General features: G+C 38.9%; 1 protein-coding gene across 4 annotated transcripts; it reads left to right on the top strand.

Annotated features, from left to right (window-relative positions):
- The first annotated feature begins 986 nt into the window (after positions 1–986).
- Positions 987–27,797, top strand: cacnb3a (calcium voltage-gated channel auxiliary subunit beta 3a). 4 transcript variants are annotated; one of them, XM_006796511.3, is made up of 15 exons: positions 987–1,330; positions 2,190–2,282; positions 15,789–15,908; positions 17,029–17,151; positions 17,286–17,401; positions 17,487–17,566; positions 17,666–17,685; positions 18,248–18,325; positions 19,416–19,474; positions 19,589–19,689; positions 20,223–20,374; positions 20,454–20,549; positions 21,545–21,715; positions 21,938–21,983; positions 25,140–25,229. In XM_006796511.3, exons 1-14 carry the CDS (start codon positions 1,250–1,252, stop codon positions 21,965–21,967), a joined length of 1,320 nt encoding a protein of 439 aa, XP_006796574.1. In that variant the 5' UTR covers positions 987–1,249; the 3' UTR covers positions 21,968–21,983; positions 25,140–25,229. The 4 variants fall into 4 exon arrangements, with proteins under 4 accessions (XP_006796574.1, XP_006796573.1, XP_087689704.1 ...); XM_006796510.2 differs by lacking the exon at positions 21,938–21,983 and having other exon boundaries at positions 25,140–27,797; XM_087833579.1 differs by lacking the exons at positions 987–1,330; positions 2,190–2,282 and adding an exon at positions 13,795–13,874.
- Positions 27,798–27,818: the final 21 nt, after the last annotated feature.

Below are 27,818 nucleotides of genomic sequence, written 5' to 3'. Positions count from 1 at the left end.
CGATCATGTGCAATTTCACCAATATGTCTTTTACTGTCATAACAAAGAGTACTATCATCTTAACTATCTAACCTAAAGACACACATCAGCGTCAATTTTGAGTGTGGTATAGAAGGTTTTAAAAGAAGAAAGCTGTAAAAGTGACCTTTATTAAAATTCTGCCTCAGATTAAATTTATGACAAAACTCTCATTACTAGACATTACTTGCACCACAGTGCTTCCTGGTGCAAATTAAATGCAAAGTCTAGCCTCAGTTTTTACACGTTGCAAAGGTGTGTTGTGTTGTGTTTTGTTGTGTTTAGTTGTGCTTGGTGTCGACGTGGGACAGTTTCCAATTTCGTTGTACTATTGTACTAGGTATGACTGTGCAATGACAATAAAGGGTTATCTTATCTTATCTCATCTCATCTTAGTCGATCATACTGGAACATTTAGCAGGCCAGTCCTGGCTTGCTCGCCTGCATTAATCCAAACCTACTGATTTCAGATGGATTAATTATGAAACGAGCTTAACTAGGTTTCATATAATCCAAGTTCACACTACGTAATCTATTACACTGCTGGGTATCTGTGATTAATAGCTCTTAAATGACCTATAATGTATTTATAAATTATTATCAATCACCAATAAAGCACTATAAATGATGCCTCGTGAGAAAGTACCACTTTTACTGAGGCAAAGGTGATCAAAGAAAAACAAACCCGTTCAACTAAAATCCACCTCTCCTCTAAAATATGACTTCAAAGCTGCCCTCTTTGAAGGTTCCACATTTATTTGACTGCGGTTTCAACTATTTGAATCCTTCTTTGACAATCAAATATTATGCACAGACGAGAAGGAACACGGCGTTTGTTTGAAGTCAGGCACTTCTAAAAAAGAAAGAAGCCAAATGTTGCCTGTAAGCAGGTCTGAATTGATTTTTGTGTCATTTTAATCAACGCCGACACCCCCGGCAGAGTCTCACACTTAGTACGGACCTGTACGGTTCGCTCGTGCGCTGACGCTTCAGCGTTAACGGTTTATTTTAGCTTCAGTATTTTCCCCCACTCCCTTTACGTTTCTCCGCCACAGACTTTTTTGTTTTTATTCGGGAGTATGAGCTAGCCTTCCCGTCAGCTGAGTTTGGATATTAGTGTCCGTTTTCCCCCCCCTCGCCGCTTCTTCGCTCTCTTCACTGTATCTGATGCTTCTTGTTTCCTCCAGTAACCCATGTCTATGTGCATCCCGCCTCCCTGCGCTCTCAATATATGGTGCAAGTCAAAATGTCCAAATCGCCCGTAGACCCTCTGTCTGCCGTGGAAACCGGCTCCCAGTCGCACTATTTCCAGGTAAATCCACTCACTTTACTCCCATTTCTCTCGCATCTAACTCCATCTTCACCGAGAAAAGAGGAAAATGGTTAATTGGTGTGTCAGATGCTACTTGTTGTTCAATCTGAGGCGTCGCGTTTTGGCAGCGGGCTACTTTTTTCCGTTTTCCCTTTTTTTCACCTCCGCCTTTTCTGAAACTGCAGATTGATGCTTGAGCCGGTGAACGGTCATGTATCCTCATATTATGGCTATTAAACACAGATACACAGTTTAACACCTCCTTGGGTGTCGATGTATTTGCTGTTTTGATCTCAACTCGCAGATCAGGCCTTTGCATTGATGCTTTATTATTTATTTCAGTGCATTTTTACCCTCCGTGCTACGCTTCATCCACTCCAGTGCAGAGAAACCAGCACACACCAGTAACATTATGGGACTTTCATGCAGGATTTTATTGTTGCAAATGTGCAGGCCGTGACTCTGGACTCACCTGTAGCCTGAATCTGAAAGGCTTTCTCCTCAGTTTGATGGGGCTCTGCATTAATCAAACCACCATGTGAAGCCGAATAAAGGCAGCCCTGAAATATGTGTGATTCTGGCAGAGTTACTGCTTGCTTTGGTGCAAAGCAGCTATTTTGCACCTAATCACCATACATTTTGGATTTTGCAGTCCTTAAAAGCCAGCAGTAGATTTATTTTTTGTATGAATAATATAAATCTGCAAAATAATTAGTAACTAAAGCACTGAAATAATTATAGTCAGCCTTGCTGCCAGTATTACTGCTAGAGAGTTGTTGCATCCCGTTATCTATCGCCATCCATCTACCCATTCCCCTTTTTATCTCTTCACCTGTGTGCATCTCTTTCTTCCTCACAGCTGCCCAGGAAGTTGCCTAAGCGCAAGAGCCGCTTCAAACGCTCAGATGGCAGCACATCCTCCGACACTACGTCCAGCTTCATCAAACGACAGGTAAAAGCTCCTTTTGTGCCTGGATTGTCTCACTGCAGGCCACTCATTGCACACTGATTGTTAGTGGGTGGAAAAAGGTGTAGGTTCTGTGGAAAATATAGGTCATGGTGTGCTCTAAATGTTGGAATAAAGCTATAAGGTGCTTGAAATTTGTCATCAGAGCCAATGTCTCTGAAGTGTCTGGTTGGCAGTAATGCAACTTGCATTTTTTTTTTTAGGTATAGGCTGTTGTTGCTGTTGGTGGAGGTGGGGATGGGGGTGTTAAAATACCTGCATGATTCTCTACTTATTTTGTTCGTATCAGTGTGACAGTTTCTGCTCTGCATCTTCATCCACAGCGCTTTTTCCTCAGTTGCAGAGGTTGCTTTGCCCAGTAGAGGGTAGCAAAATGCTTGACAAAAAGTCCAACCAAAATCCCAACACAGCACAGTATTTTTTTTAATTAATGTTTTCAGGTCAGACATGTGTGGAAGACTCAGATGGAGTTTTAGTGTTATTTAAGAAAATAGGCATCTGTAATTGGAAACAAAAGGATTCTCCATGTGATGTTGCTGCATAGCTATTTTGAATGGATTGTAGAAATGGGCAAGGGGTAGGAAAGATTTTCTCAGATGATCATATTGACTTTAAGTGAAAGGCCATATATTGAACAGCTGAACTGGAATATGAATTATTTTAAACTGTGTTAATCTGATAGATGGTGTTTCAGAAACCGAGAAATTAGTTTAAAAAATATATAAATCAAAAAAAAATGTGTCAATACGATGTACTGACATGAATATATATGTATACTGATGACATGACTTTAATGAAATTTTAATATTTTTACTTTAGAAAAATAAACATGTTACAGTTTGTGAACAAATCGTCTTAAATATGAAGTCATTGTAATGTATTGGGTCATTTAGCGTAATAGATCACTTGAGATAGTTGCCACTCAGCAAAACTATCAAATTTGGCAGATATGAAAAAACCAGATGTTTAGCTTGTATCTGCAATGTGCTGGAGTTAATCATAGAAAAGTGTTTTTGCAAAAAAATAGTGGAGCACCCTCTTTTGAAATCAAATTAAAAAGCTTCTTACAGTAAAGTTGTATATCGTTAAGGTGCTCTGTTGTTCAGTTTTGTGGAACATTGAGGGTTGGAATCACATGGACCATGTGTCGGCTCTTCCCATGTATTTTCAAGTCAGTTGTCATGTGCCGTTTTGGAATTTGGATTTAAGCTTAACAGAAACAAAAAACCCAATTCCAGAAATGTTGGGATGGTATCTATAATGTAAATGACACAGAATGCAATCATTTGCAAAACTCATAAAACCCACATTTATTTACAATAAACAAAGTGTAACGAAACAAATCAAATGTGTAAAACTGAGAAAATGTAGCATTTTGAGAAAAATACTAGCTCGCTTTGAAATTGGCGACAGCGAGACCTGTCAAAGTTGGGACAGGGCCATGTTTACCACAGCATCCCCTCTTCCTTTAACTGTCTGTAAAGATCTTGGAACGGAGAAGTCCAGTTGTTGGACCTTTGGGAGGGAAGTTTTGACCCATTTTTGTCTGATAGAGGATCCTAGCTGCTCTACCATACTGGTTTATCTTTATTGTATTCTTTGGTTCATGATGTGCTAAATGCTTTAAGCATTGTCTTGCTGAGTCTTAAAAAAAAAAAAAAAAAAAATCTGGATGATAGCATATGATTAAAAAAACAAAAAGCAAAAACAAATAATAAAATAAATTAAAATTTTGATTTATTATAGCCAAACAGTTTTCCACTTTGTTTCAGTCCTTTTTAAGCTTTTTGAGCCATTTTTGCATCTCTGTATGATCACACTTTAACTTGTATTTGTGGATAGTATAGAGAACTGTGTTCAAACAGCAATTTCTGGAAGTGTTCAGGACTGAATATCACAGGGTCTCACTATTGATTTTCAGCGATGTCCCTTGCACACAGAGATTTCTCCAAAAATCTGTTACTTTTGATATTATAGATGATGATATACTCAAAGTCTTGGAAATTTTACATTGAAGAACATGTTTCACTTTTTTTTTTTTTGCATATTGGTGAAACTCTGCCTCTCTAACATACTTTTTATACCCAGTCATATTACTGATGTATTTGTGGTTAAACCTGATTAGTTGCAAAATGTTTCTCCAGCCATTTCTTTTAGTACCATTTACTTTTTTTTTTTTTTTTAACATTTTGCTGCCTCCACCCCAATGTTTTTAAGACATGTCGCTGCAATTAAATTCAAAAGGAGCTAATAATTTTTCTTAAAATATTTCCGTTTTCTATCTTCAATCGTGAATAAGGATTTATGAGAGTTGCAAATCATTGTATTCTGTTTTTGTATACATTTACATGGCATTCTGCCATTTTTGGAATTGGGGCTTTAGTGGGACTTTAAGTAAGCACTTCCCATTTTTGAAATATGAGGATTTACAGTTTATCATCTGCTACCTCTCCCAACTTTCCTTATCTGGGACAAGAGTGGAGTTATTATTTTAGGAGAAGTAGAAATACTCTGTTAACAGTAAAAGCCATGTGCTCATAATCTTATTTACTGTGACCATAAATATATCAGTAACAGCACACTTAAAATACCAAAGGCTTGCGCTTCACAATAATTCACCTTAGTGCACTTTGCTTAATACACCCATAGATGTATTTATTATCAGTGATGGTTGTTTGTAGATTATATTTCAATTTAACTGCCATTCCTGACGTCCCCTCCCTAAAGAATAAAAATAAACCATCACAACCAACAACCAACGCACCCTTATCAGAAATATTGCAAAGACAGAAAAAAATCCTGAATAAAAATTTGAGTGTGAATTTTGAAAGATGGTCTCAATAGAGCCAAACAGCAGCTGAAACAGGAAACATATGAACCAGCCATGCCTTTGCACTCATGCAGCAGAGATAGAGGTACACAGCAGTTTCACTAGTGTTGCGGCTTATCTAAAACTTGTTAGTAAAGATGTAAGAAAGTGTACTTATTTTGCCAGCTTACCGCATCCATTGTCGTGGTCCAACTCGTAAGCTGTGACAAATAGGAGGACAGTTTCAAAAGTGCACAACTGTATTAATTAAAACAGACCGGCACCATACTTGGCAATATGAGGTGTGTTAGTCAGTATTATCAGTGTGTCAGCAGTGGGATGAGTGTTTGAATGATGAGTGGAAGGTGTTGTTTAGTATAAACTCCGAGCTAACAGGGCTAAAGCAGACCAAATAAGAAGCAAATGTTGTAAATGTTTCAGGGAGACCAGCCAGGTGCTCCCACTTACACTGATTAACTCCGCCTACAAGGGACCTTTAAAAGGGAAACATAGCAGGCCTGGAAAAAGTCAGGTAAACTGAGGTAAAATAAACAAATAGATAGATAAAAAAGGCTTTTTAAACATTATTGTTTATTAAGTTTTTAACAGTTTATTTTATTAGATTTGAGTGGCAACTTTATATTTTAGGTTTTTCTGTCCTGATGAATATTAAAGTTACTTGTCTCTTTATGATTTTGTCAATTACAATTTTCTTTTGAAAAACTATAATTGACAGCCTTTACAAAAAAAAATCAGTTTAAAATGTAATTTTAATAACAAAATATATTATTAAACTTTACAAATCTCCGCCTACCCCCAGTACACTAAGTTAACTAATTGAAAATAAAGACCTTTGCTTCTTGGAAAGAGGCATAAATAATTAACTGAAGATAAGACGATATACATTCACCTTTATGTGACATATTTTACTTTACCAAACAAAAGAAGGTGCAACATATTTCTTTAACAAGGCAATTGTCAGGCGCTTACATTGTTTTCATTACATCATTTTGCTTGTCTCCATAATTTTCCTCATTACTGCTTTGATCCTGTGACTGCTCATACTGAGGCTGCTGCACTTTTAGAACAGATGTATTAAAAACATTTTCACACATTGTGTTACATTTTCACACAGTTGCTGCATTTTTGTTGTTGTCTGTTTGTTTTTGCGCCTGGATCTGAGCTCTGGGTAGCTTACTTTCCCCTTTGTTAGCTTCTTTAAATGTCCATGCTCGGCTGGGTGAAGGTGATTTCAGTGTAGAAATGTTTTTGTGGCGGTTCCCCCACAGTTTACTGTGACTGTGAGTGTGCAAGCGATTATTTGCTCACACCACTGTCCATAGACAAAAATGTTTGTGTCATATGTGAGACTGAGAACATTGAAAATCAGATGATTCTGATTCCTGGCTGATCAATTTTTACTCTGACTCCTTGCACTTTGAGAAAACATTTAACAAAAATAACCTTGAAAAGTCAGTTGGTCAGATAATCTCTCAAAGTAAAGCTGAAGCTATTACACTAATAATAAGCAGTAGTATCCTTAACCGATTGACTTAGTTTTAATGAAAGGTGCCAAATTTTAGTGTTTTAAACCCTTTGTGTTGTATTACATTATAGCAACTTCCATCACTTTAGGGTTTTCTGCACTGTTTTGTGAGTGTTTTATAGACCAGATGACACCAGACACCCTTATATCCACAGTCTTGTTCTTTTGGTCACTACCCACAGCCCACAGATGTAGATGACTGTACAAACTTTTGTTACCAGTGAATCGACAGCTTCGCCTTCACCCACAGCTTGTTTACTATCTTTTATGATACAAATAAGCAGCATCTTCTTAATTTGAGAAACTAGATGCAGCAAAAATTTGGTAAAGTAGTTGAAGCAGTTCATTATCCACTTCTTCATTAATCTCCACATTACATTTACTTAGAGGGTTTTAAGGGGTAAAGGCATCATGTTCCTTTCTTATAGGTGTGAATAATCTGCAAGCATAAGGGTCTGTAAAGTAAATAAATAAAATACCTCGATTTCATCCACAGAACAGGAATGAGGAACAGTGTAACTGAGAGGCGTGAGAAAAAGAAGAAGAAGAAGGGGGGAAAAAAGGGCTGAGCAGACATCTTCTTCAGAAGGGGACATTAGTTATCCGGATCGCGAGGCTTAATGACAATCTCCAGATTTCCAGAGAATATTGCACGGTTTAAAATATTCATGACTCTCATTTTGAAGGCCTCGGGCAATGTGATGTGTGGGTTCAGTGTTCACACAAGCACCTTTTTGGTTTCTTTTCAATCATTACCTTCTCTCTGCACGCACAACAGGCACCCCGCCTCCTCCTGCTCCCATTGCTGATATGACAAAGTGTTTTATGCAGAAGGAGTAAAATTCACAAACAGAGCAGATAGTTTCTTGTCTGTGATAGGGGTGGGGTGTCTATGTAGGAGCAGTGGAGTATGACTCATTTCTGCAGCAGGATACAATAAGCAGTATGGATGTATGTGTTATATGTAGGACGCGAGGCTTTGAGACCGGAGGAGAAATCTTCAGGGAGTGCATGATAATAACAGCAGTTTCTTCAGTTTCTCCTCCGATGAATTGGACTGTAATGGAAATGAGTAAGAATGTGATGTAAATTTAAAGAGGCGGTTTGATCAGGTGACGCAAAAGCTGCACTCGTTGTTGTGTTGTGATGTGATGAGGTAAGAATAGAAAAAGAAGGTGTTGCCGGTGTCTGCTCCAGTGCAGGTTGTAGTGAGGTAAGGTGATGGGACATAGTGCGGTCTGTCTGCACGCAGCATGTAGTTTATAGAGAGGGAGGGACTGGCAGCATCACCATCACCACATCAACTGAGTAAGTACAAAGATTTATAATACAGTTAGATTCTTCTTCTTCTATTGATTTCCTAACATCTCTAAAGGATCATGTTGTAGCCGCTTCACCTGTCTCTCTTTTGCTTTGTCTTCCTCTTTCATGCTCGTTGTTTCGCTCATTCGTTCACCTGTTTGACTTTATGATTGCCTCAGCTGCTCTTCACACCTCTTCTGAGTTTTGCAGTTTGACATGCAGTATGCCTGATCTTGCCTTCCATATTGATGTAACCACAGACTGATTTATTGCAGTGTGTTTCAGAGAGCACTGTAGCTCGTGGAACTCGCTGACGTTGAATTACGACCGCACAGCTAATCGAACACTTTTTGAAATTAGATATTTGGTTGCTGGATATCCTGATTGCTGGAGCTTTTGCTCAGAATATTTGCAAAGAGGGAAAGGGTTTTCAGCCTGCTGAATAATGTATTTTGCTGCTGCTCTGGATAATCTGCTACCTATGGTTTAATAAAACCATAGAAATTTGCATTAGCATGCTGTCCCTGCATTTTATTTCTCTCATAAAAGAAGGAGTCTCTGTATGTATTTGATCTACACACTTGGAAAATCATTTGGATTTTTGGATTTTCTGTTAAACTCAATGTAGACACGAAACTTAGAATCACGACCTTTTCATAGAAAGTACTCCGGGCCGTACAACAGATATTAACGACTAGCCTCAGAAGGCTCATTTTAGGCATCATCTTGGTTAAAGTTTTGTCTGTTTTCTGTGTCTTATACCTGCCATTAGGGCTGGGCTATATCATACCGTTCACGGTAATACTGGTGTAATGTTGGGCAACGATAGGAAAATGAAATATCGCAATAGAATATGGGTAAAACGCGGATGTGCAGTGCCTTTGTTTACATATGCACATGGCGGTGACGCAGAATGAGAAGAGCGAAAGTGGATCGTTAAATGAAACGTCGTTAAATGAACCAGAATTGGTTTGTAAAAATGCTGCAACTTTGGGTTAGCTTTTGTCTGTCAGATACACAACAAAGCACTATTTTTGGTAGCGCATGCTAGCGGGCTGTCGTTATTACCGTGTTTTTTGGAAAATACGGCACACTTAAAATCAATCCTTTGATTTTTCTGAAAATCGACAGTGCCCCTTATAATCCCGTGTGCCTTATGTATGAATTCTGGTTATGTTTACTGACCTCGAAACGATTTTATGTGGTACACGGCGCTCAAAAATCTGTCAAATGTTTCAGTACGACTTTGCTAAGCTACGAACCTGCACCGCTTGATGGATTGTCGGAGCATTATGGCTATCGTAGGCAGGAGCCTCGCGGAGTGATACGTACCATGTTTCAACATAATATTACCGTATTGTGTGTGTATAACCTCTTTTTAAGTTTTGTGGATATTATACATGGTTATGCTGAGGATATGTCGGCCAATTTCCACTGGAAATGCCTTTTGGTTAAACTGTCAGCAAGGAATTTGCATTTGCACTGTTAATTTTTTATATAATTTTAATGCACTTAAAAAAAGCTGCTTGTTTAAGTGAAAATACATTGATGGGTTTTTTTGCACTAATAAAGTTGAGGAGTTGTAAAGTATTTTGTCTAGTGTCAATTATATCGTCAGTTATATCGTTATCGCAGATTTTCAAATGTATATCGTGATAAATATTTTTGGTCATATCGCCCTGCTCTACCTGCCATATGATGGTATTTTTCTGTTTCAATTCAAGACCCTCAATATGTACTTCTGTTGAGAGCATTTAACCGTCATCCCACAGCTTCCTTTGCTAATGTGTTTATATTGGCCTAAACATAGCTCTGTAGCTAGCGACGAAGTAGGATATCATTATACAAAGAGTCCAACCAAAATTACCCTCTAAATGTGACTGGTGTTTAGTTTAAGGTTTTTATTTACATCTAAAGTTACAGCAGTGTGATACATTTTTTACTTTCTTAATATGCCAAAAAATATCTCGATCACAATATTTTTTTCATATAAGTCAATATTGACATTTATCTACATTTAGTTCGTTAGTTAGTTATATAAATCAAATCAGTGACAATACTGATTTGACTTTTGATTTAAAATAATATCTACTTTCTGGTATAAGTTTAACATGCTATATATACTGTAGAAGAGCGGTCCCCAACCCCCGCGCCACGGACCGGAGTCGCTTGGTACCGGGATGCGAGAGTTGAGGCTTGGGTGTGAAATTTATGGTTTTCAGGGTTTTTATTGGTTTTTAGCGTTATTTTTTTTATCGTTTTTATCTTTAACATGGTTTCCATGGGTCTTTTCCCATGTGTTATGAATAAATCTTCTTTTTTGGGGGGTACCAGTACTGGTTTTATTTTGTTGTATTTATCCACAACACCTTAAAGGCTGGTCAATGAAAATTTTGTCAGACATAAACCGGTCCTGCTGTAGAATATTATGTCTTTAGGTATGTACAGTAAACTAAAATCTTTATTCTGACGAGTTAAAAGCTTAAAGTGTTACTGAAAAAAAAATCAAATTGAAAAACTACTTTTTTTTTTGTCAATTCCAAATAAATACATAGAGATTCATTCAAAATGAAATCTAAATCTGCTAAAACTATTAAAAAAAACCCTTAATTTGTATAGATTCAAACTGGTTTAAATTGTTGGGAAACAAAAACATAAATAAGACAAAAAACAAACAAAGCATTCTGTTTAAATATCCTTAGTATAAATGTAAGAAACGCTCAAATGTAAACAAAGTAGAACATTTAAAAAACTCATATTCACTTGACTGTGGTCGGCTTATGCTCCAAAGCAAAAAATAAATGAGAAAAATTTACAGCCCAGGGAGTGCAGTACAGTCGCAGTGAGGTGGGCAGCGAGATTCATACACGGATCAGATGAAATCTGATGCGGTAGAGAAGTGTGACACAGCTGTTCAGCTGTCTCTCTACACTCAGTGTGTTTATGGCCAGGGAGTTAGTAACAAGGGTCAGTTACATTAATCAGCTGCTTAAGTTCTGTGTTTTTGACTGTACTTACGGACATCAGGTGTTACCATAACACAGGCGCTTGCATTTGTGATACATCTGTGTCTCTTCGTTTTTGTCATAAGGCATGTTATGGGAGAAAGAGTCTTGTAAAGTCTTGCATTGAGCAGGTAAATTGTCAGCTGTGCAGGGATGGCACTGCTTGATTTTCTGTTGTTGTGCTGGTGTATACAACTGTGGTAGCCCACGCCTCCTAGACTCCTTAGTCTAACCTGATGTGGCTCCAACTCTGTTCCAGCCACCTGATTGGTTTGGCACAGTACTATTCTCATTGTCATTGGGCTTTTGTGTTGTCCTTCAAAACACAGACGTTCTATAGACTTTAACTATGTCTCATATCACGGAAAACCTATTTCGCATTAACTATCTTTATCACTTTATTGCCCAGTCCTTCAGTCAGAACACGGTGTATCATCTTTAGATTCCAGCTAGCTAGATTAAACTCATACGTCTTGTTTTTGTCAAGTTAAACTTTACAGTAACACCTGAAACAGCTACACTCATTTTATTAGACCTGAAAGAATTTGGACCATTCTTAAGCCTCATTGGTGCCTCAGTGTTTGTTTGCTTTTGGGAACAGAAGGAGCATTTGGAGCCCTGAAATGGCTAATGATGTCAGAGTTAACAAGTGAGGCGTTTAGGGAGAACTGTTAAACTGTAAATCTCAGCCTGGGGAAAACACTGGAGTTACAATGTAACACAGTTCTAAAAAATTGTTTGTCACCATGTACGACTTGATCTTGACATTGAAATAAAGTTTCAATTTGATTATTTAGCAGCTTCTTCGGTTTGGATTAGAGTTTCTTTTTAAGGAGGAAGGTTATGTATGTGCGTGCATGACAGCTTTCAGGACCAACTGCCATCACATGAGATGTTTAGAGAATATCTAAAGTATTGATTAACAAATTCTGTTCACCTAACATCACTGTAAATATGTGCAGGGCATCATTTTATGCATGATATGAACACTGAAGAACAGCAGTTTACACAGTAGCACAACAGTCTGTTAACAGCTGTCACTATATTCAAGAACAGGAAAGACAGATGGAGGATAAAGAAAAGAGACCAGAGAAGCTTCAAAATGAGTTGTGATCAAGATAGAGGTTGTGTCTGCTTTTTGTAGTTTATCAGGTGAGGCAAAGATATCGTGTTAGTCAAGGCCAACAGATTCTTTTTTTAAACATAACAGGCACAAATGTCATTTTTGTTAACAGAGGCGAAATGAGATAATTTTTAATTTTTTGTGTGGTTTCGCTTTATTTTTGCTTATTTTTTTAATAATAATGGAATTAAATTTTTTAAGTATTGTATACACTCTACAAAGAAGTATGAGCCAAGGTGTAAAAGCCCACTTGTGCAGTAATAATACCACTATGGCATACTGTGAAATACTATTGTCAGCAAAACAGAGGGCAGGTATGCATTGTTTTTTGCTGTGTTAGCCACATGGCAGCAGGGATGGATGCCAGTCTGCTGATTGCCAGGATTTACTCAACAGCTATTGGATGGATTTTGCCCAGACTTTAAGAGGATGACGAGACACTATTATACATTTAATGAGATCAAACTTTCAGTTTGTCCAATACTAATTACAGAGTCACTTCCAAACTAAAGACCTTCACATCAGTCTCAGCTGGAGCTTGTGTTTACTGGTCTTTGTTTTCAATGGTAAGGTCATGTGAGTTTCCCAAGGTTTTGCTGCCTGTAAACCTTAAACTTCATGTAGCGACTGCATTTTCACATTGAAATCAAATTTGGGAGAACAAGTAAACAAGTGATAAATTATGTCAATGAAGGTGAAAAAGGGTAAAATATAAAATGTTAATAGGGTTAATACAGTCAATAACTTCACATCTGATTTTTGGAGGTACTTGCGTAAAATATACACCCAATTTTTGTATTAACGGCAGCTCAAATTACTACACATAATATTAAAGACGTCACATCATAGGGACAAACCCACATGTAATTTAATCCAAAGAATGCTGCTGCTTTGTTACCACAACACATGTACATGTGTATGTCTAATATCAGATTAACTGAGTTTATGCCACCTTCTCGTATTTAGCAGCTCAAAAGCCACATTTTTCTTCTAATAAGATTTATCAACATCATAAATCAATAATCAGTTGTTCCTTGTTGTTAATGGGGTTGTGCTTCTGTAAAGTTACTCTACCATGGCTAAGAAATTCATTAGTCTTGAGCCAGTAGTAAAGAAATCTCTACATGTCTTATCAGAAGGAGGGGGGGGAAAGAACAGAACAGTATCAGTGAAATCCGCCTAATCAAATTAGTGTGGAAATCCTCTGTTGTTCGGTCCCTAGCCTGTAGGATGACTTGGCCCTCTGAGGACTCGACTAGTTAGATGACACACTTCCCTGTTGGCCCCTCCCTGTGGAGTTGGGGCCATCAGTGTTGCAGTGTGTGAAGAATAATCACAGAAGCAGAGTAGGAAGGAACAGAGTTAAATTTAGTCTGCAGACAGGGACATTAGCAGCAAAAGAACAGAAACAAAAAACAAGACATCCTTAGAAAACACAATAAGGATGTTCTTATATTGTTACACTCTGCAATGCAGCCAAGCTTCACCTAAAAGACGTTGGTGGTAAAGCTGCTCTTTGGAGAATTTAACAGTTGGTAAGTTAGTGAGTGTGCAGCACAGGTGCATGCTCCCCTGTCTAAACGTTATTAACGAAAAGCTCTCTGTGTTCTAACATCATTAAAAGGCACTCTGACATAACACCTTTCCTCTGCGCCCACCACCATATTTATTCCGCTTTTATGTCTGTGTGTGTTTGTGAGCATTCCCAGTGAAGACAGGGATCGCTGTTAGAGTGAGAAAATTCACATTCATGTCTTTATCAGACTCTAGCGCCGTCCTGCTAATCAGCCAGGTATGCAATTCTCTCCGGTATCTGTGTGCGTCTGTCTCATGTGGTCACGGTCCCTCCCTCCACCACCACCACCTCCACCTCCACCTCCCTCTGTTTCCCATCTTTTCGTGTATCTGCAGTAAGGAAAGATATGTAGGTCTCATTCCAGTCCTTCACAGCATTTTATTCTGTCCTAATCTCATCTTTCCCGTTAGATAGCCTGTCTTTATCGTTGCATAAAACCTCTCGCATCTCCATCACTCACTCGTAAACATCCTCTTTTCAGTATGTCTTGTCAACAGTATTCACCCCCCCCCCCCCCTTCTCCCCCCCTCTCTCTCTCTCTCGCTGTCTGTTTCTACCCGTTCTTTCTCACCCTCCTTTTTTCTGACGGTGCTGCTCTCTGGCACTGGTGCAGTGTTGCCTTGCAGAGCTTCTGAGTGCTAGAAATCAGATCTAGTTATCTAACAGACACCACCACACCAAAAAAAGAAACGAGGAGAGGTGTTCGCTTGCAGTGGTACTGTAGATGATGATTTATTTTGGATTGCATGCATGCGTTTTGAAGTGCAGAGAAAGCAAAGGTGCTGGCTGGTTCTTTTTTTGTTTGTTTGTTTGTTTTGTTTTGTTTTGTGGAGGGGGGGGGGGGGTATGTCTGGACACTTTGTGTATGTGTGTGTGTCTATATTATGTGCCTGTACTTCTTTTTGTTTTGCTGTTGCTAATTGGTCCTCCAGAGGATCTGTTTGTATATGTGGGCAAGATGGATGATCGGGACTGAATCGCTGCACTCTGGAGGAGAGGAAAACCAAAGTGAACTGTATTTCTGCTGTTTTTTAGTTTCTCAACATTTTGTTTTATTTACAACAATATGGCTGATCATGTCATTTAGACTCCTGCAGCTACTTGTGAGAGGTTTACCTGAGCATTTTCATGACCACCACCACAGATTTTTCTTTCTCTCCTGCCACAACCCCCTTTGTATTTTGTCTCCTCTGACTTGGTTTTCTTTTTGCTGACAGATTCAGGACTGAGTTCCTTAAGAGAAGCCAAATATAGGAGAACTCACACGCTCACAGGGACACGCAGTAACCAAACTATTACTGTGGAAGTCCATTTGTACATTGTATACAAACTGCAATTGTTATTATTACTATTGATTGAATCTGTGGGGCTATTTTGAAAAGCCTTTTTTTCCATTAACAGTTCAGAACCATAATATTAACTTTACTCCCACATGAGATCAAGAAAAACCGGAAAACGTCACACTTGAGGTACTGGTATCTGATTAAAATGTTTACCTAAATATTTCCCTGTTCATTTTTAGTTGATTGACTAATTGATTAATTGACTAATGGTTGCAGCTATTTTAAGAAAATGAGAGTTTTTTGTGAATAAAAGAAGGACCTATGAAGCTATTTTCACTATTTTCCTTATTGTGTAAAATAGCTCTTTGTTTGCTTTATCCCTCGCCCTCAGCATGACATGCTAGCCATCCTTGGTATGTGTCCTACAATGAAAAATGATAACCAGCATATATTTTGCTAATGAGGAGATGTCCTTGGAGAATAAACAGGGGAATAAATGATGTATATATGCTGCACTGTGGGGGATGATGGACTGGATTGGGGCCAAGCAGGAGAGAAGAGGAAGCTCTTGCCTCCTTTGTGCTATATTTGGCCTCTCAGAAGATGGCTGGTGTGGGAGAGCAACGCATTGTTTTGTAGATGCACACACATGAATGTGTTCATGAGTACAGGCACATATTTGCATGCACACCTGCACTCAAACAAACGCTAAAAGGGAGAAGCAGATGAAAGAAAAAACAAACAGTAATACAGCCTAAGTAGTCTTAACATGGCTGGATGATCTTCATGTGACTCACTGAGTTATTAAACACTGTGTCAGTAATATCATGTCACTCTTTCCCGACAGGGGTCAGCTGATTCGTACACCAGTAGACCATCTGATTCAGACCTGTCAGCAGAGGAGGACCGCGAGGCGTATCGGCGTGAAGCCGAGCGCCAGGCACAACAGCAGCTCGACAGAGCTAAGGTACACCATACAGTCATTATCGTAGCTACACATTGCTGTGTTTATGAACGAAAATATCTAAGAAACATTTGGCTCTATCTCTCCAGTTGAATTTTGAAGTAGAAGAGTCTAGGCTGTAGGTAAAAGTCAGCAAAGGAGATGTTAATGTGGGTGCTTTTACAAAGAAATCTGAAAATCGAATCATTTTTTCATCGTTTGTGCTGTTTGATACCGCTACCGTTAAATTACCGTTAAATTATCAAGCTTTGTTCATCACTATGAGGAAGAGGCAGGAAGTCATTTGTTATGTCTATGGAAGCATCACTATTAATTTTAAACATATCTTTCCTAACTCTGTAACAAATAAATAGATTCAAGAGTATATTTTTAATGAGTTGATATTAATTGGTAAAAACAAATAAGCAACAACAGGCCCAAGATAACTAATGGATTTGTCAAATGTATTTGCACTAGTCTAAGTACCTTTGTCTTTTACAGTTGTGCTAGTTAACTTTTCAGAGGACAGTTGGAGCAAAATAATATTATTTGAGTTGACTATGACACATTATGCTACTGTAACCATATTAAAAGCTTTCCAACAAGTTTTTGCACCAGCTTCTACCTGATACTTTTCTGACTGAATATAATAAGTGAGCAAACAAGCAGTGCGTTGACGTAACTTAAAAAAAATTGTTATTAGAAAGACGGGTTGTTGGTAAAGGAGGCATCTAAACTGCTAACACTTTGCTGTTAGTGCTTCTGCTAGCTGCTGCTGTTGTGCGGTGAAGTAAACAGAACAATATGAAAGGTGACATCATGTGACATCATGTGCACAATCACTGTCACTGATTTCTGAGTCAGGATCTGACCATTATCCAATGTAAATGTTGTATTGGTGCATTCCTATTTGAGCCACATATTTGGCATATTACCACCCGGTCACATCCTTTGATAATCTGCTAGTCTGGTCACCATCTTTTGTGCTGTGTGATTGGTTGCTGATTCAATCAAAGGAAGTCTGTTTTCAAGTAACAAGGAGTTGATCTGTTGCACTCTGTTGTTGTCCTCGAGTCTCACATGTTTGCAGAGCATTTGCATCACTGACAAGTCTTCTTCGTGTTCTTATTTGTTGACACCACAGTCCAAACCTGTAGCGTTTGCAGTAAAGACGAATGTGAGTTACTGTGGAGCTCTGGATGAGGACTGTCCAGTCCAAGGAGCTGCAGTCAACTTCGATGCCAAAGACTTCCTGCACATCAAAGAAGTGAGATTATCTGTTTTGAATAATACTAGTACTACTGCTACTACTAATAATGATAATAATATGCCCTTTCATTATATTAAAACAAGACACATGCTGTATGTAAAGCAGTGCTACTTTTGAACTGAATTTAACAGAAGTACAATAATGACTGGTGGATCGGCCGGCTAGTAAAAGAAGGAGCAGACATCACCTTCATCCCCAGCCCTCTACGACTGGAGGCAATGCGACTGAAACAGGAGCAGAAACAGAGGTCAGCTATTTCATTTCATCTCAGGTGATCTATTTCCACAAAACAGCTTTGGTAATTCAATGTGTCTTTGCTGCTGTTTCTGCAGGAAAACAGGAGGTAACTCCTCAAGTTTAGGAGACATGGTGACAGGGGGCTGGAGGACGACGCCGCCATCTGCAGGTGAATGTAAGTACAGCAAACCTTCTTCTGGTCCTGAAACAAAAAGCAGCTTCTGCTGTCTTTTATCAGTTTCTGTACTGATTGCTATTTTCTTGTTTTCACAAGCTAAACAGAAGCAAAAACAGGTAGGTTCTGGTACTTTATGATGATGTAGAAGATGATGTAGCTTATAATTCATGCTTCTTTTTTTTTAATTTTTCACTCTAAACAACACAGAGTTTGTAGAAGATAATACTGAATTCCCTAAAGTAAGAGAGGCCATGGAAAGTAAACAAAAGTAGGTTATACAATTAGAAACTACAAGCAGGCTTGGTGTAACAGATTGTGAGTGTAGGAGGTTGCTTAATTGTTTTTTTACGGAGTTAATATTAAAATAATCACTGCAGTAGTACACTGGAAGCACCTGATCTTAAAATGGGTCATTTTAGCAAAACCTTTAAATATTTTACAACTAACCAATCCCTTTTCTGTCACCTGTCTCATTGTCAGGTTAGTTGATTAACTAATACCAGTAATTATTGTTATGTAATGTTATAAAACCAAAATGCATTTAATCAACTGGTTTTTTGGTCATTGTTTGATTGAATATGAGGGTAAAAAACAACAACCAAACCCAACTCCCATCATTTCTCACCCCTGTTTTCGCTGTTCTTTATCCCCTTTCCTGTCCTCCTCTATTTCTGGTAGGAACATGTCCCTCCCTATGATGTGGTGCCCTCTATGAGGCCGGTGGTTCTCGTGGGACCATCGCTGAAGGGCTATGAGGTCAGCTTCTCCCTATTTCACCTCCAGCAGACAGAACGACTGCTTTCCTCTGCACTATTTGCTCTGTTCACACTGCCTCGGCACTGCTGCATTCTTTATTGGCTCGTGTGAATTTGTCCTTTGAAAGTTATTGGAAAATATTCAAATATTAAATGATGACTTTTTTGCTATTTAGTCTACACTCATAATGAGAAAATGACACTATGATTTTGCATTTATGAAAGTCCTCAGACCCTGAATTTATACTTTGTTAAGGGCCATTTGGCAGCCATTACAGTTTTTGGAAATTTGGATGATTATGCAGTCTGTAATTAACACTACTTACTACTTTTAGGAAATTAGGATCAAGAATTTCATCAAAGCTGGACTATTGATACAGTTGCATGTTTATGTCTCTTTTTTACTCATAAGTTATTTTTCAGTAGACAGTTTCATCCTTTTGCACAAGTAATTGTTTGACTCCTGTACTCAAGCTTTTGTCTTTTATGAAGTAACTGTACTTTGACTCAAGTGGACTTTTTGAGTTTCTGCCATGTGATTGGCTAATTAGACATTTAGCGAACAGTCTAACAAGTGTACCTAGTACGCTTTACTGTAGTAAGCCAAAACATTTTATGTTTTGTTTATTTATTTGAACTGTTTTGGTAATTTTCAGAATTTTACTTTTTAGTTACTTATAAATCTTTGACTTCACTAAAACCACTTTGCAGGATTCAGATATTAAAATAATCTTTATTTATGTTAAACTGGGCCTTTGTGCTAAGTACATTTTATCCACTCCCTGAAAGAAGCTGTTTTACCTCCTGCCATCCTCCTTTCAAAATAGCATTCTTCTGATTGGCTGATTAGCAGGTGGAGGGGTGGATCCACTTTCACTGATATACCAAGCCAAGAATAGAAAAAAATGTCCAGAGTCAAGTGTTAAGAGCAGTCTGAAGCATAACATTTTGGTTTATTTGATTTGACCATGTTTAGTACTAACATGAACAACTCTAGCAGCATACATTTGAAACAATAAGAGGAAGCAGGATGTCTTAGCCTTTTAATTATAATGTATTTGTAATTCATTGTTTTTCTTATGTTCCCAAAGGTGACAGATATGATGCAGAAAGCTCTCTTTGACTTCCTGAAACACAGATTTGAGGGAAGGTCAGTAAAATGGGGAGATTATATAAGAAATCAAGTAGTTGGTGAAAGCCAGGCCTTTATTTTAGTGAAAGAGGTTCAGTGTATATTTACCTGCGTTTTGCAACTTGTCCACAGAATCTCAATCACCCGTGTAACTGCCGACCTTTCCTTAGCCAAGAGATCTGTCCTTAACAAAAGACCCATAATGGAGAGATCCAACACTCGCTCGAGCTTAGGTAAGCTATGCTGATGCCAGTATGAAAGTTCCACAAGTTTCTGTTTTCTTTCTTTTTTTGAAGGGAAGCAACTTTTTTTTTCTCCCATGTATTTATTGAGTTTTAAACTTTACACTGACACCATCATTAAACAAAACAAAACCAACATAACAGAATAAAATAAAACAGACAAAACAAACAACCAAGAATACAAATAAATAAATAGAGAATCCACAGTGACACATATTCCAGTACCATCCGGTGTCATTGAGTCTTAGATGGGGCCGTGTCCGTGATCCAGTTCAAAAATACACATTTCCTTGCACAGAACGTTAACAGTGCATAGAGCTGCTTTCCAAACTTCCCCCTGATTTTGTCATTTGCTACTCCAAGTAGCATGCACAATGGAGTGCATTCAGAGTCAGTGGTGAAGATCTTATCCAGTTCACACTTTATGACAAACCAAAATTGTTGTATTTTGAGGTTGGCCACCTCTATTTTACATTTAGGGAAGGGAATCAACTTTGATAATCTAATGTTTCTTGTCTGTGCAGCTGAGGTTCAGAGTGAGATTGAAAGGATATTTGAACTCGCCAAAACCCTGCAACTGGTTGTTCTGGACGCAGACACCATCAACCATCCCGCACAGCTCGCCAAAACCTCCCTTGCACCCATCATTGTCTATGTTAAAGTTTCCTCACCAAAGGTACACCTTGCTCATGAACATTAGATTAAGGCAGTCTTATCTTTCTTGGTTTCTTACACCATCTGTTTCTTTTTCTCAGGTGCTCCAGAGGCTGATCAAATCCAGGGGGAAGTCTCAGAGCAAGCACCTGAATGTGCAGATGATGGCTGCAGACAAACTCTCTCAGTGCCCCCCTGTGAGTGCTACAGTTTGTAATAAGTCCATACAGTTTGGACATTTTACATGATCATGTAAAATAATTTTTTTGATTTTTCAAAAAGTATATTCAGATATTTAATATCAAAAAAATCATCTGAATTAAAGGCTTGAGCAGTGTGTGGCGTGGTTAACTGTTAGTATCTACAGGGGGATTAAAATACGAATGAAAAATAAAGGTGGAGTTTTAGCAAAACAGCTGGTTAAGCTTTTTGCACTCAGGCATTCTCATAGATGCTAATCTAAAAGTGCTCCTGAGCTTGCGCCTGTTCAACTTGCCTGTTTTATTAGACCAGGCATGGTCAGAGCTGCCTTGTCATTGCTTTTCTTTCTAATGTATTGAAGAGTTATTAAAAACGTTTTCACGTGCCATCTCCTCTACATCTCACAAGTTGGCCAAGGTGATTAGCAAGAGAACACTCCTCTGAAGCTATAATGCTATCACTGAAGCCCGTTCATTTGCTAATGCTAGCTGTGTTTCCACACAAAGCGCAGGTCATAACTGATCTTGAAGCAGTGAAAGCAGACCAGCCGCAGCTTGCCTCGCACTCTGCTCTCCCCTTAGTTTACCATCAAAGACCAGAGGTTTATCCGCAGTGCCCATGCGCAAACCACCAGGAAAAAAACTGCTGGCCTCTCAGCTTGCCTAGCACCAGTTATTGTTAGCAGGAAACAGACACCCCCTCAGAGAAGGAGACGACTACACTTTGCTATGTCATGAAATAAGCACAGCTTTCAGCGACAATAGCCAACTACCTAACACAAGATGGCAGTAATGTACAGACTGGGTGCGCATTAATTGACAGGCAAGGTGCTTTATGACAGCACTGTCTGAGATGAAAGGAGAGAGATCGCTATAGTTTGGTCTGTTTCAATGTATTTTACTTTATTTCTAGATTTAATAATGCAAGCACTTCTTGTCCTAACAGAATGCCACTGAGTTACAGTCTAATTTTTCATGTTGTACATTTGTAGGATATGTTTGATGTCATTTTGGATGAGAACCAGTTGGAAGATGCTTGTGAGCATTTGGCTGAATACTTGGAGGTTTACTGGCGTGCCACTCACCTCCCAGGAAACACCCCTCTTAATCCACTATTGGAGCAGAGTCTCATGACCCCGCCTTCTGCCATCTCTAGCCTACAGGTAAGTTTGTCTCTGAGTGTGTACATAAATCAGGAGAGCGTAAAAATACGCTTTTAAAATAATGTAAGACTTTTGACAACGAGCCTTGTTTTTTGAACACATTGTATGTTGTCACTGTCTTTGCCAGCTCTTCCCATCTCAGGCTTCACTCCTGTGTTTTGTTTAATTGTCTCCAGTTGTCTTGTCTGTCCTCTCACTCATCCATGCTTAACATCTTTGCAGTTTTCTGAAACACAGGAATTAATTGAATGATCGCGTACAAACTGGGGTGAGTAGTAGGGTTTATATAATATGTATATATATTTGCACCCCTCTTGCGCACCTCCGACACCCGAACACGACCCTGCGGCTGAGACAGTGAATGAAAAGCATTTTATTCATTCAAATCTCAGAAAAGATTAGACCTGGTGTGTTTTTGTTTTTCTGCTGTTGTTTGTCTTTAATTTACTGCATCCTGCCTCTTTTCCTTTACTTGGATGGTTTCAGGTGAATCACTGCTCCACAAGCTTTATTCACAAAGCAGCTAAGCTCTGTCTCCATTTTAATACTACAATTTAAATATATTGGTTGTGTTAAATCTAACTTTTCCTATTGTGTTCAGTGTCCAAGCATGCTTTGTGAATGCTGTCCCCGCTCACTGTGGCACATGAAGCTACCTGAATGATGCTAATTAAAGCGAGTGATGGGGCTCGCTTAAGCGAGCTTAAACGATGCTTTCACCTGAACTAAATGCAAATTTACACAAAAAAACTGAGTTCACAGCATCGGCAAAATAACTTTTTACCTCCATGAGGAACTTCCTGAACATCCATTCAGCCGTTTCACTTTTTTTTTGTTCAGTGTCTGTTGTATTAATCTATATACACACCGACAAAACAAAGGACTTTGAAGATAACAACACTGCTGCACTTCTGCATGCCACTTATGAACACTATCACCCTTTTATGTTGCTCAGCTCTGTGTTATTTCTGCAGTTTACTTACCTGTGGTTTATGACACTGACTGCAGGTTGATTAAAGAACAAGTAATCCCAGTTTTCTATAACTTGATATTTTAGAAAATGCCACAATATTTCTGAGCTTATACATCACATTTGCTATTTCTTGCAATTTTAGTAAAAATAGGAGTTTTTTGGTCATTATATAGGCTTTTCTTAATGTTACCTACAGTTGTGGTCAGAAGTTTACATACACTCATCATGAGCATGAATGTCATGGTCATTTTGGCTTCTTTCTCCAGGGTGGAATCGTTGCACAGCAAACATTTTAATAATTTGGGCAGTGCAAAGTAGGTGCACAAGTTTGAATTTATTTTGAATTTTCTCTAATTCACACAGGGACAGAAGTATATATACAGGCTCAAACATATACATACACTGGCAGCATCATGTTCTGGGGCTGTTTTCCTGTCAGCGGTACTGGTGCATTACACAAAGTGGATGGAAAAATGAAGAAGAAGACTACATGCAAATTCTTCACCTTTACCTCAGATCACCAGACAGCTGGACAGTTGAAACATGGAGATAATTGGGTGATCAAACGGGACAATGATCACAAACACACATCAAAAATGGTTTTGGACTGGATAAAGCTAACATTAAGCGTCTGGAATACATTTTGAAACCTTGTGGAATATGTTTAAAAGTTGGGTCTGTGCCAGAAAACCAAAAAAATTTATGAACTCTTCCAATTCTGCCAGGAAGAGTGGTCAAATGTCCAGGGAAGAATTATGGCAGAAGGTTGTTGATGACAATCAAAAGCATGAGGTCGAGGTGAATCTTGCTAAGGAACATTTAACCAAATATGTGTAATATGTATATATTTGAGCCTGTGTGGATTACAGAAAAAACAGAATAAATTAAAATTTGTGCACCCATTCATTTTTTTCATTACAGATGTATTCTGTACAATTATTCCACTGTGGAAAAATAACAGTTCAAAGAAATCATTAGCATTAGCAGAAATCAAAGCCCTATATTACCATGACATTCATGTCGATTATAAGTGCAATGCAAACTTCTGACCACAACTGTAGTTCTGCAGCTCTGTGTCACGGAATTAAGCTTTTGGGTTACGGTAGCTTACTTTACATTGGAATATCCATCCATTCATCCATTTTCTTTACCATTTATCCAATTCAGGGTGGTGTGGGGCTGGAGTTACATAAGAAAATATAGCACCACAAGCAGTAGAGGACGTACTTACATCTTTTATCAATCGATATCAATAGTTTGTGTTGTTGTCTTACTCTTACTTACTGTTAATGCAATTCCGATGTAGAAGAGAGATTACAGAGCCCACAGTCCTCGGGCCGTATAAAGAATCATAAAAGTAGCATTGAATTGCAGGGGTGTCCAAGATATGTACAAGGAATTGTAAGTGGCCCGCCACAGGGTCCAATGTGGCCTACTAGTTAGTTTTTCAAATTGTAAAAACTGCAGACATGCACGGCATTATTTTTGTGACTTTTCTCTGTATTTTCTATTAGGAAGTATTGCGGTGTTAAGAGTGATCGCATTATAACTTTTTATGTGAGCAAGAGGTCTGAACCGTCATCAGTTTTGCAGCAGTTTTACTGACAAAGATATTATTACATATATATTTCACTTAAGTTCTTTTGTTTTGTTTTTGTTGGGGTTTTTTGCAATGACGATCTGAATGTGATGAAATTGCTCTTCTTTTTCTTAAGACAGCTGAGGCTTTTTCCTATCTGATTGTAAGGGATTGCTAGTGAAGATTGAACCTTGAACACAAAGATACAAAGATGATGCATTGTTTCATTGGTCATTATTCAGTAGTTTTACTAACCAAGATCAAATAAAACTGGGCTCTTCAGCAAAAATAAAAGTGACACCTTTGCCCTTTATACTCGTTTAATACTCGACACCTGTTTAAACAGAACAAAGACTGTGGTCTAAACTGTACCTAAACTCCTACAGTAGGTGTCACTTTGTGTTCAGTAAGAAGCTTTTTAAAGGCACACGTGGGTATGTGAGGAATGATTTGAGTCTGCCATATTCTATTGGTCTCTGAGGGTAATGCTAACTTTATGCTGTTCATGGAAAAGAAAAAAAACAATTTTGTATGAATTGTTTTAAAGTCTTAATTTAAATCTACTAAAAATAAACGTAAAAACTGACCACTTAGAGCGACGGTTGGGCATTGATCTGATCACACTGTGATCGGAGACTTGGAGAGCTCAATGTCTTCTGTAGGCTCAAAATAGTCACTTCAGTGGGAAATAATGGGAAAGAAACCAGAATTTTCTTTTCAGACAGACTCCCACAATTCCTTCAAAGTCCTTATTGATGTAGTGTTTGCCTTATTTTGTGTTTTTCCTTCGAGATGATATCCTGAGTCCAAGCTTTGATGTGACTCTGCCTTTATTTGTATTTTTTTCCTGTATGACCACTTGAATCATCCAGAACAAGAACCAGCCGCAGCCTTGTGAGACAACAGGCTTGGAGGGTGATGAGGAAGAGGAGGCCGGCGAGGAGGCCCACTCCCCCCTGGAGCAGGACAGTCTTATGCCATCTGACGAAGCCAGCGACTCGCTTTCTCGTGGCCGGAGGGGGAGCCCCTGTCACAGGGGGGGCGAGGAGGATGAAGAGGAGGAAGAGGAAGAAGAGGAGGAGGAGGATGAGGAGGATGAATACGCCTCTCCCTGCCACGCTCGCACATATAGGGACATGTACCCCTCTCACCGCGGGCATACGGGCGGTGCCCACAGCGCCAACGGGCACGAGTCACAAGACAGGCTGCTCCAGCGCGAAGCTCAGCAAGGTCACAACCAGAGGAACCGCCAGCGCAGCCGCCCCTGGCCCCGAGACACCTACTGAGACAAGGGGCCCCTCCCAGCCTCCAGCTCCCCCCCAAGCCCTCCACCCACCGCACAGTCCCAAACTAGCAACTTAGAGATGAAATTTGTTCCCAGATTCGCCAAACTTTAGTGCCAATTGGAAACAAACACAAACAGATGCCCAGTTTATCGACCAATCACAATCTTCCAGGGGGCCTACTCACCTCTGAAAGGGAAAGGTTTCAGGCTACCAGCTGTACGCAAACTCAAACTTTAGCTGCTTTGCCTAAGGTTTCTCTATTGTAGGATGTCTCATATACTGGCCTTAAAATTCCTAAGACTTTTAACGATCTTTACTATTGCATGTATAATTTTAAGACTATTTGCACATTAACGTCAGAACAGGAAGTGAATGACCTTTATGGATAAACTAACGTAGGAATGTCTACCGCTGAATCAATTATGGGAAATAGTAATGCATTTGATTCCAATGTATATACTGAATGGGCACTGCTACTTTATTTGTTTGATTTTGTTTATATGGACTTGTTTGTTGCCATCCATGTGTTCGGTGAACGGAGATTTTTGGAGAGACATTGTACAGTCTCTAAACAGTTAAAACGTAATCGATATGAAGCTGCAGTACAGCGTCAGCGTCACCTACAGTGCAGTACGTTCTGGGCATCGCTCGTCTTTGCTGTTGCACAATCACTCTCTTAAGAAAAAAAAAATCTTTGAATGGGCACAGAGAATGTAAACACAACCATGAAAGGGAATGTTTTAAATTTTTTGAAGGATGTATTCCTTGCCAAAAAAACAAACAAAAACAAAAAAAAAAACACACGCTTGTTTACATCCACTCATACACATATTTCAAGCACATGCTGCACAGCTGCAGCTCCTCTTCAAATCCAGGCTTCAGAGAATGTAAGCTTGCATGCCTTTTGCACCTCCAGCACCACTTGGTCGCACAACCTATCGCCCCGTGAATTCGATTGTAGCACGTTATTGATTGTAGCATCCACAGTTTCTAGACTGATCTCACTCCCCTTACATCCACCTCACTCTCCTCGGATATTTTTTGTGTGTCGAACATTGTTTGCGTACTGCAGTTTTACAGCTGGTTTTTACAAAGGCGGATCCTCAGGTGTATGTCCTACAACACTCATCGCGCTCAGCTCCATGTAACGACCGTGTCGTGCTCCCCGAGGACTTGTAGCACTCGTGACACGTCATTCTGTTCCTGCGCCATTTCTAGTCCGTGAGCCGACGACGAGGTGGACGCGATGCTGATGAGCGGCAGCCCAACTCTGTTCATTACACAGGGTGGATTGTTGTCACGGCCGGCTGATAGGAAACCCTGGTTTACTGCTTCCATGTGTCACAGGTATCTCTATCTAGTGTTCTGTATATTTTAAAGAGAAAAAAAAATCAGCATGATTGAAAAAAAAATTAAGAAAAAAATCTATGCAAGTGTTGCATGAAATCTGATTGTTTCTTTTGAAGTATTTTAGTAATGCATCGATTCTGACTCTCCTCGTCGTCTTGTAGTGATAGTCTTGTCTTTGGGGCTACTCACTCCTCGCACCACCAACAACACGATTACTAAAAAGATCTGTTTATTTCTTCACACACCTTTAACACTGAGGACATTCTTCCACAATAAAGTCACTCACTGGGGGAAAAAAACAAAACAAAAAAAACCCCTTCCCAGATCAGGCCTTTGATTTTGTTAATTTGTGATCTAATGAGTGGATTACCTAAGCCCTGCATGTCTTAGTTCAACAATTAGCTCCTTTCGTTATATTTTGGCAGAGTATGTTTTTCAACGCGGACCAATTTAGCAACTGATAAAACAGTTGAAGGTTTTTCGATTTATGAAGCACAATTTTTACAAGAGTTATACTTCAGTTTCCTCTGTCTTATTCTGTATGCAATACAAAGCCTAACATTGAAAAACTTTTAAACGCCTTAGACCATCTGGACTTCCTCTTTTGTGTGAGTAGAGAAAAAAAAATTGCACTACTTTTTTTTTTGGGATGGTTGCTTTGTAATGCAATAACTGCACTAAATATAACCATATATCCACCAGACTACCACAGCGTGCTAGCGTGACCCGACACGCCTCTTCCCTCTATTTATCAAAAGAGACAGCAAATGTGTAAAAAAGTGAGACATTTCCTGCCTGATGCTGTATAGAATGCTTTCTATTTGAAAATAGATTTACAATGTTAAGTAAAATATGAATTAAACTAAATAAACATGACATTTTATGTACTTTTAATGGTGTAACTCATTTGTCTTT

The sequence above is a fragment of the Neolamprologus brichardi genome, chromosome 20 (assembly GCF_056152115.1).
Source record: "Neolamprologus brichardi isolate AB-2024 chromosome 20, ASM5615211v1, whole genome shotgun sequence".
Classification (NCBI taxonomy): Eukaryota; Metazoa; Chordata; class Actinopteri; order Cichliformes; family Cichlidae; genus Neolamprologus; species Neolamprologus brichardi.
The sequence above is the reverse complement of the archived record's forward strand: the minus strand, read 5'-3'. Positions and strand labels throughout refer to the sequence as shown.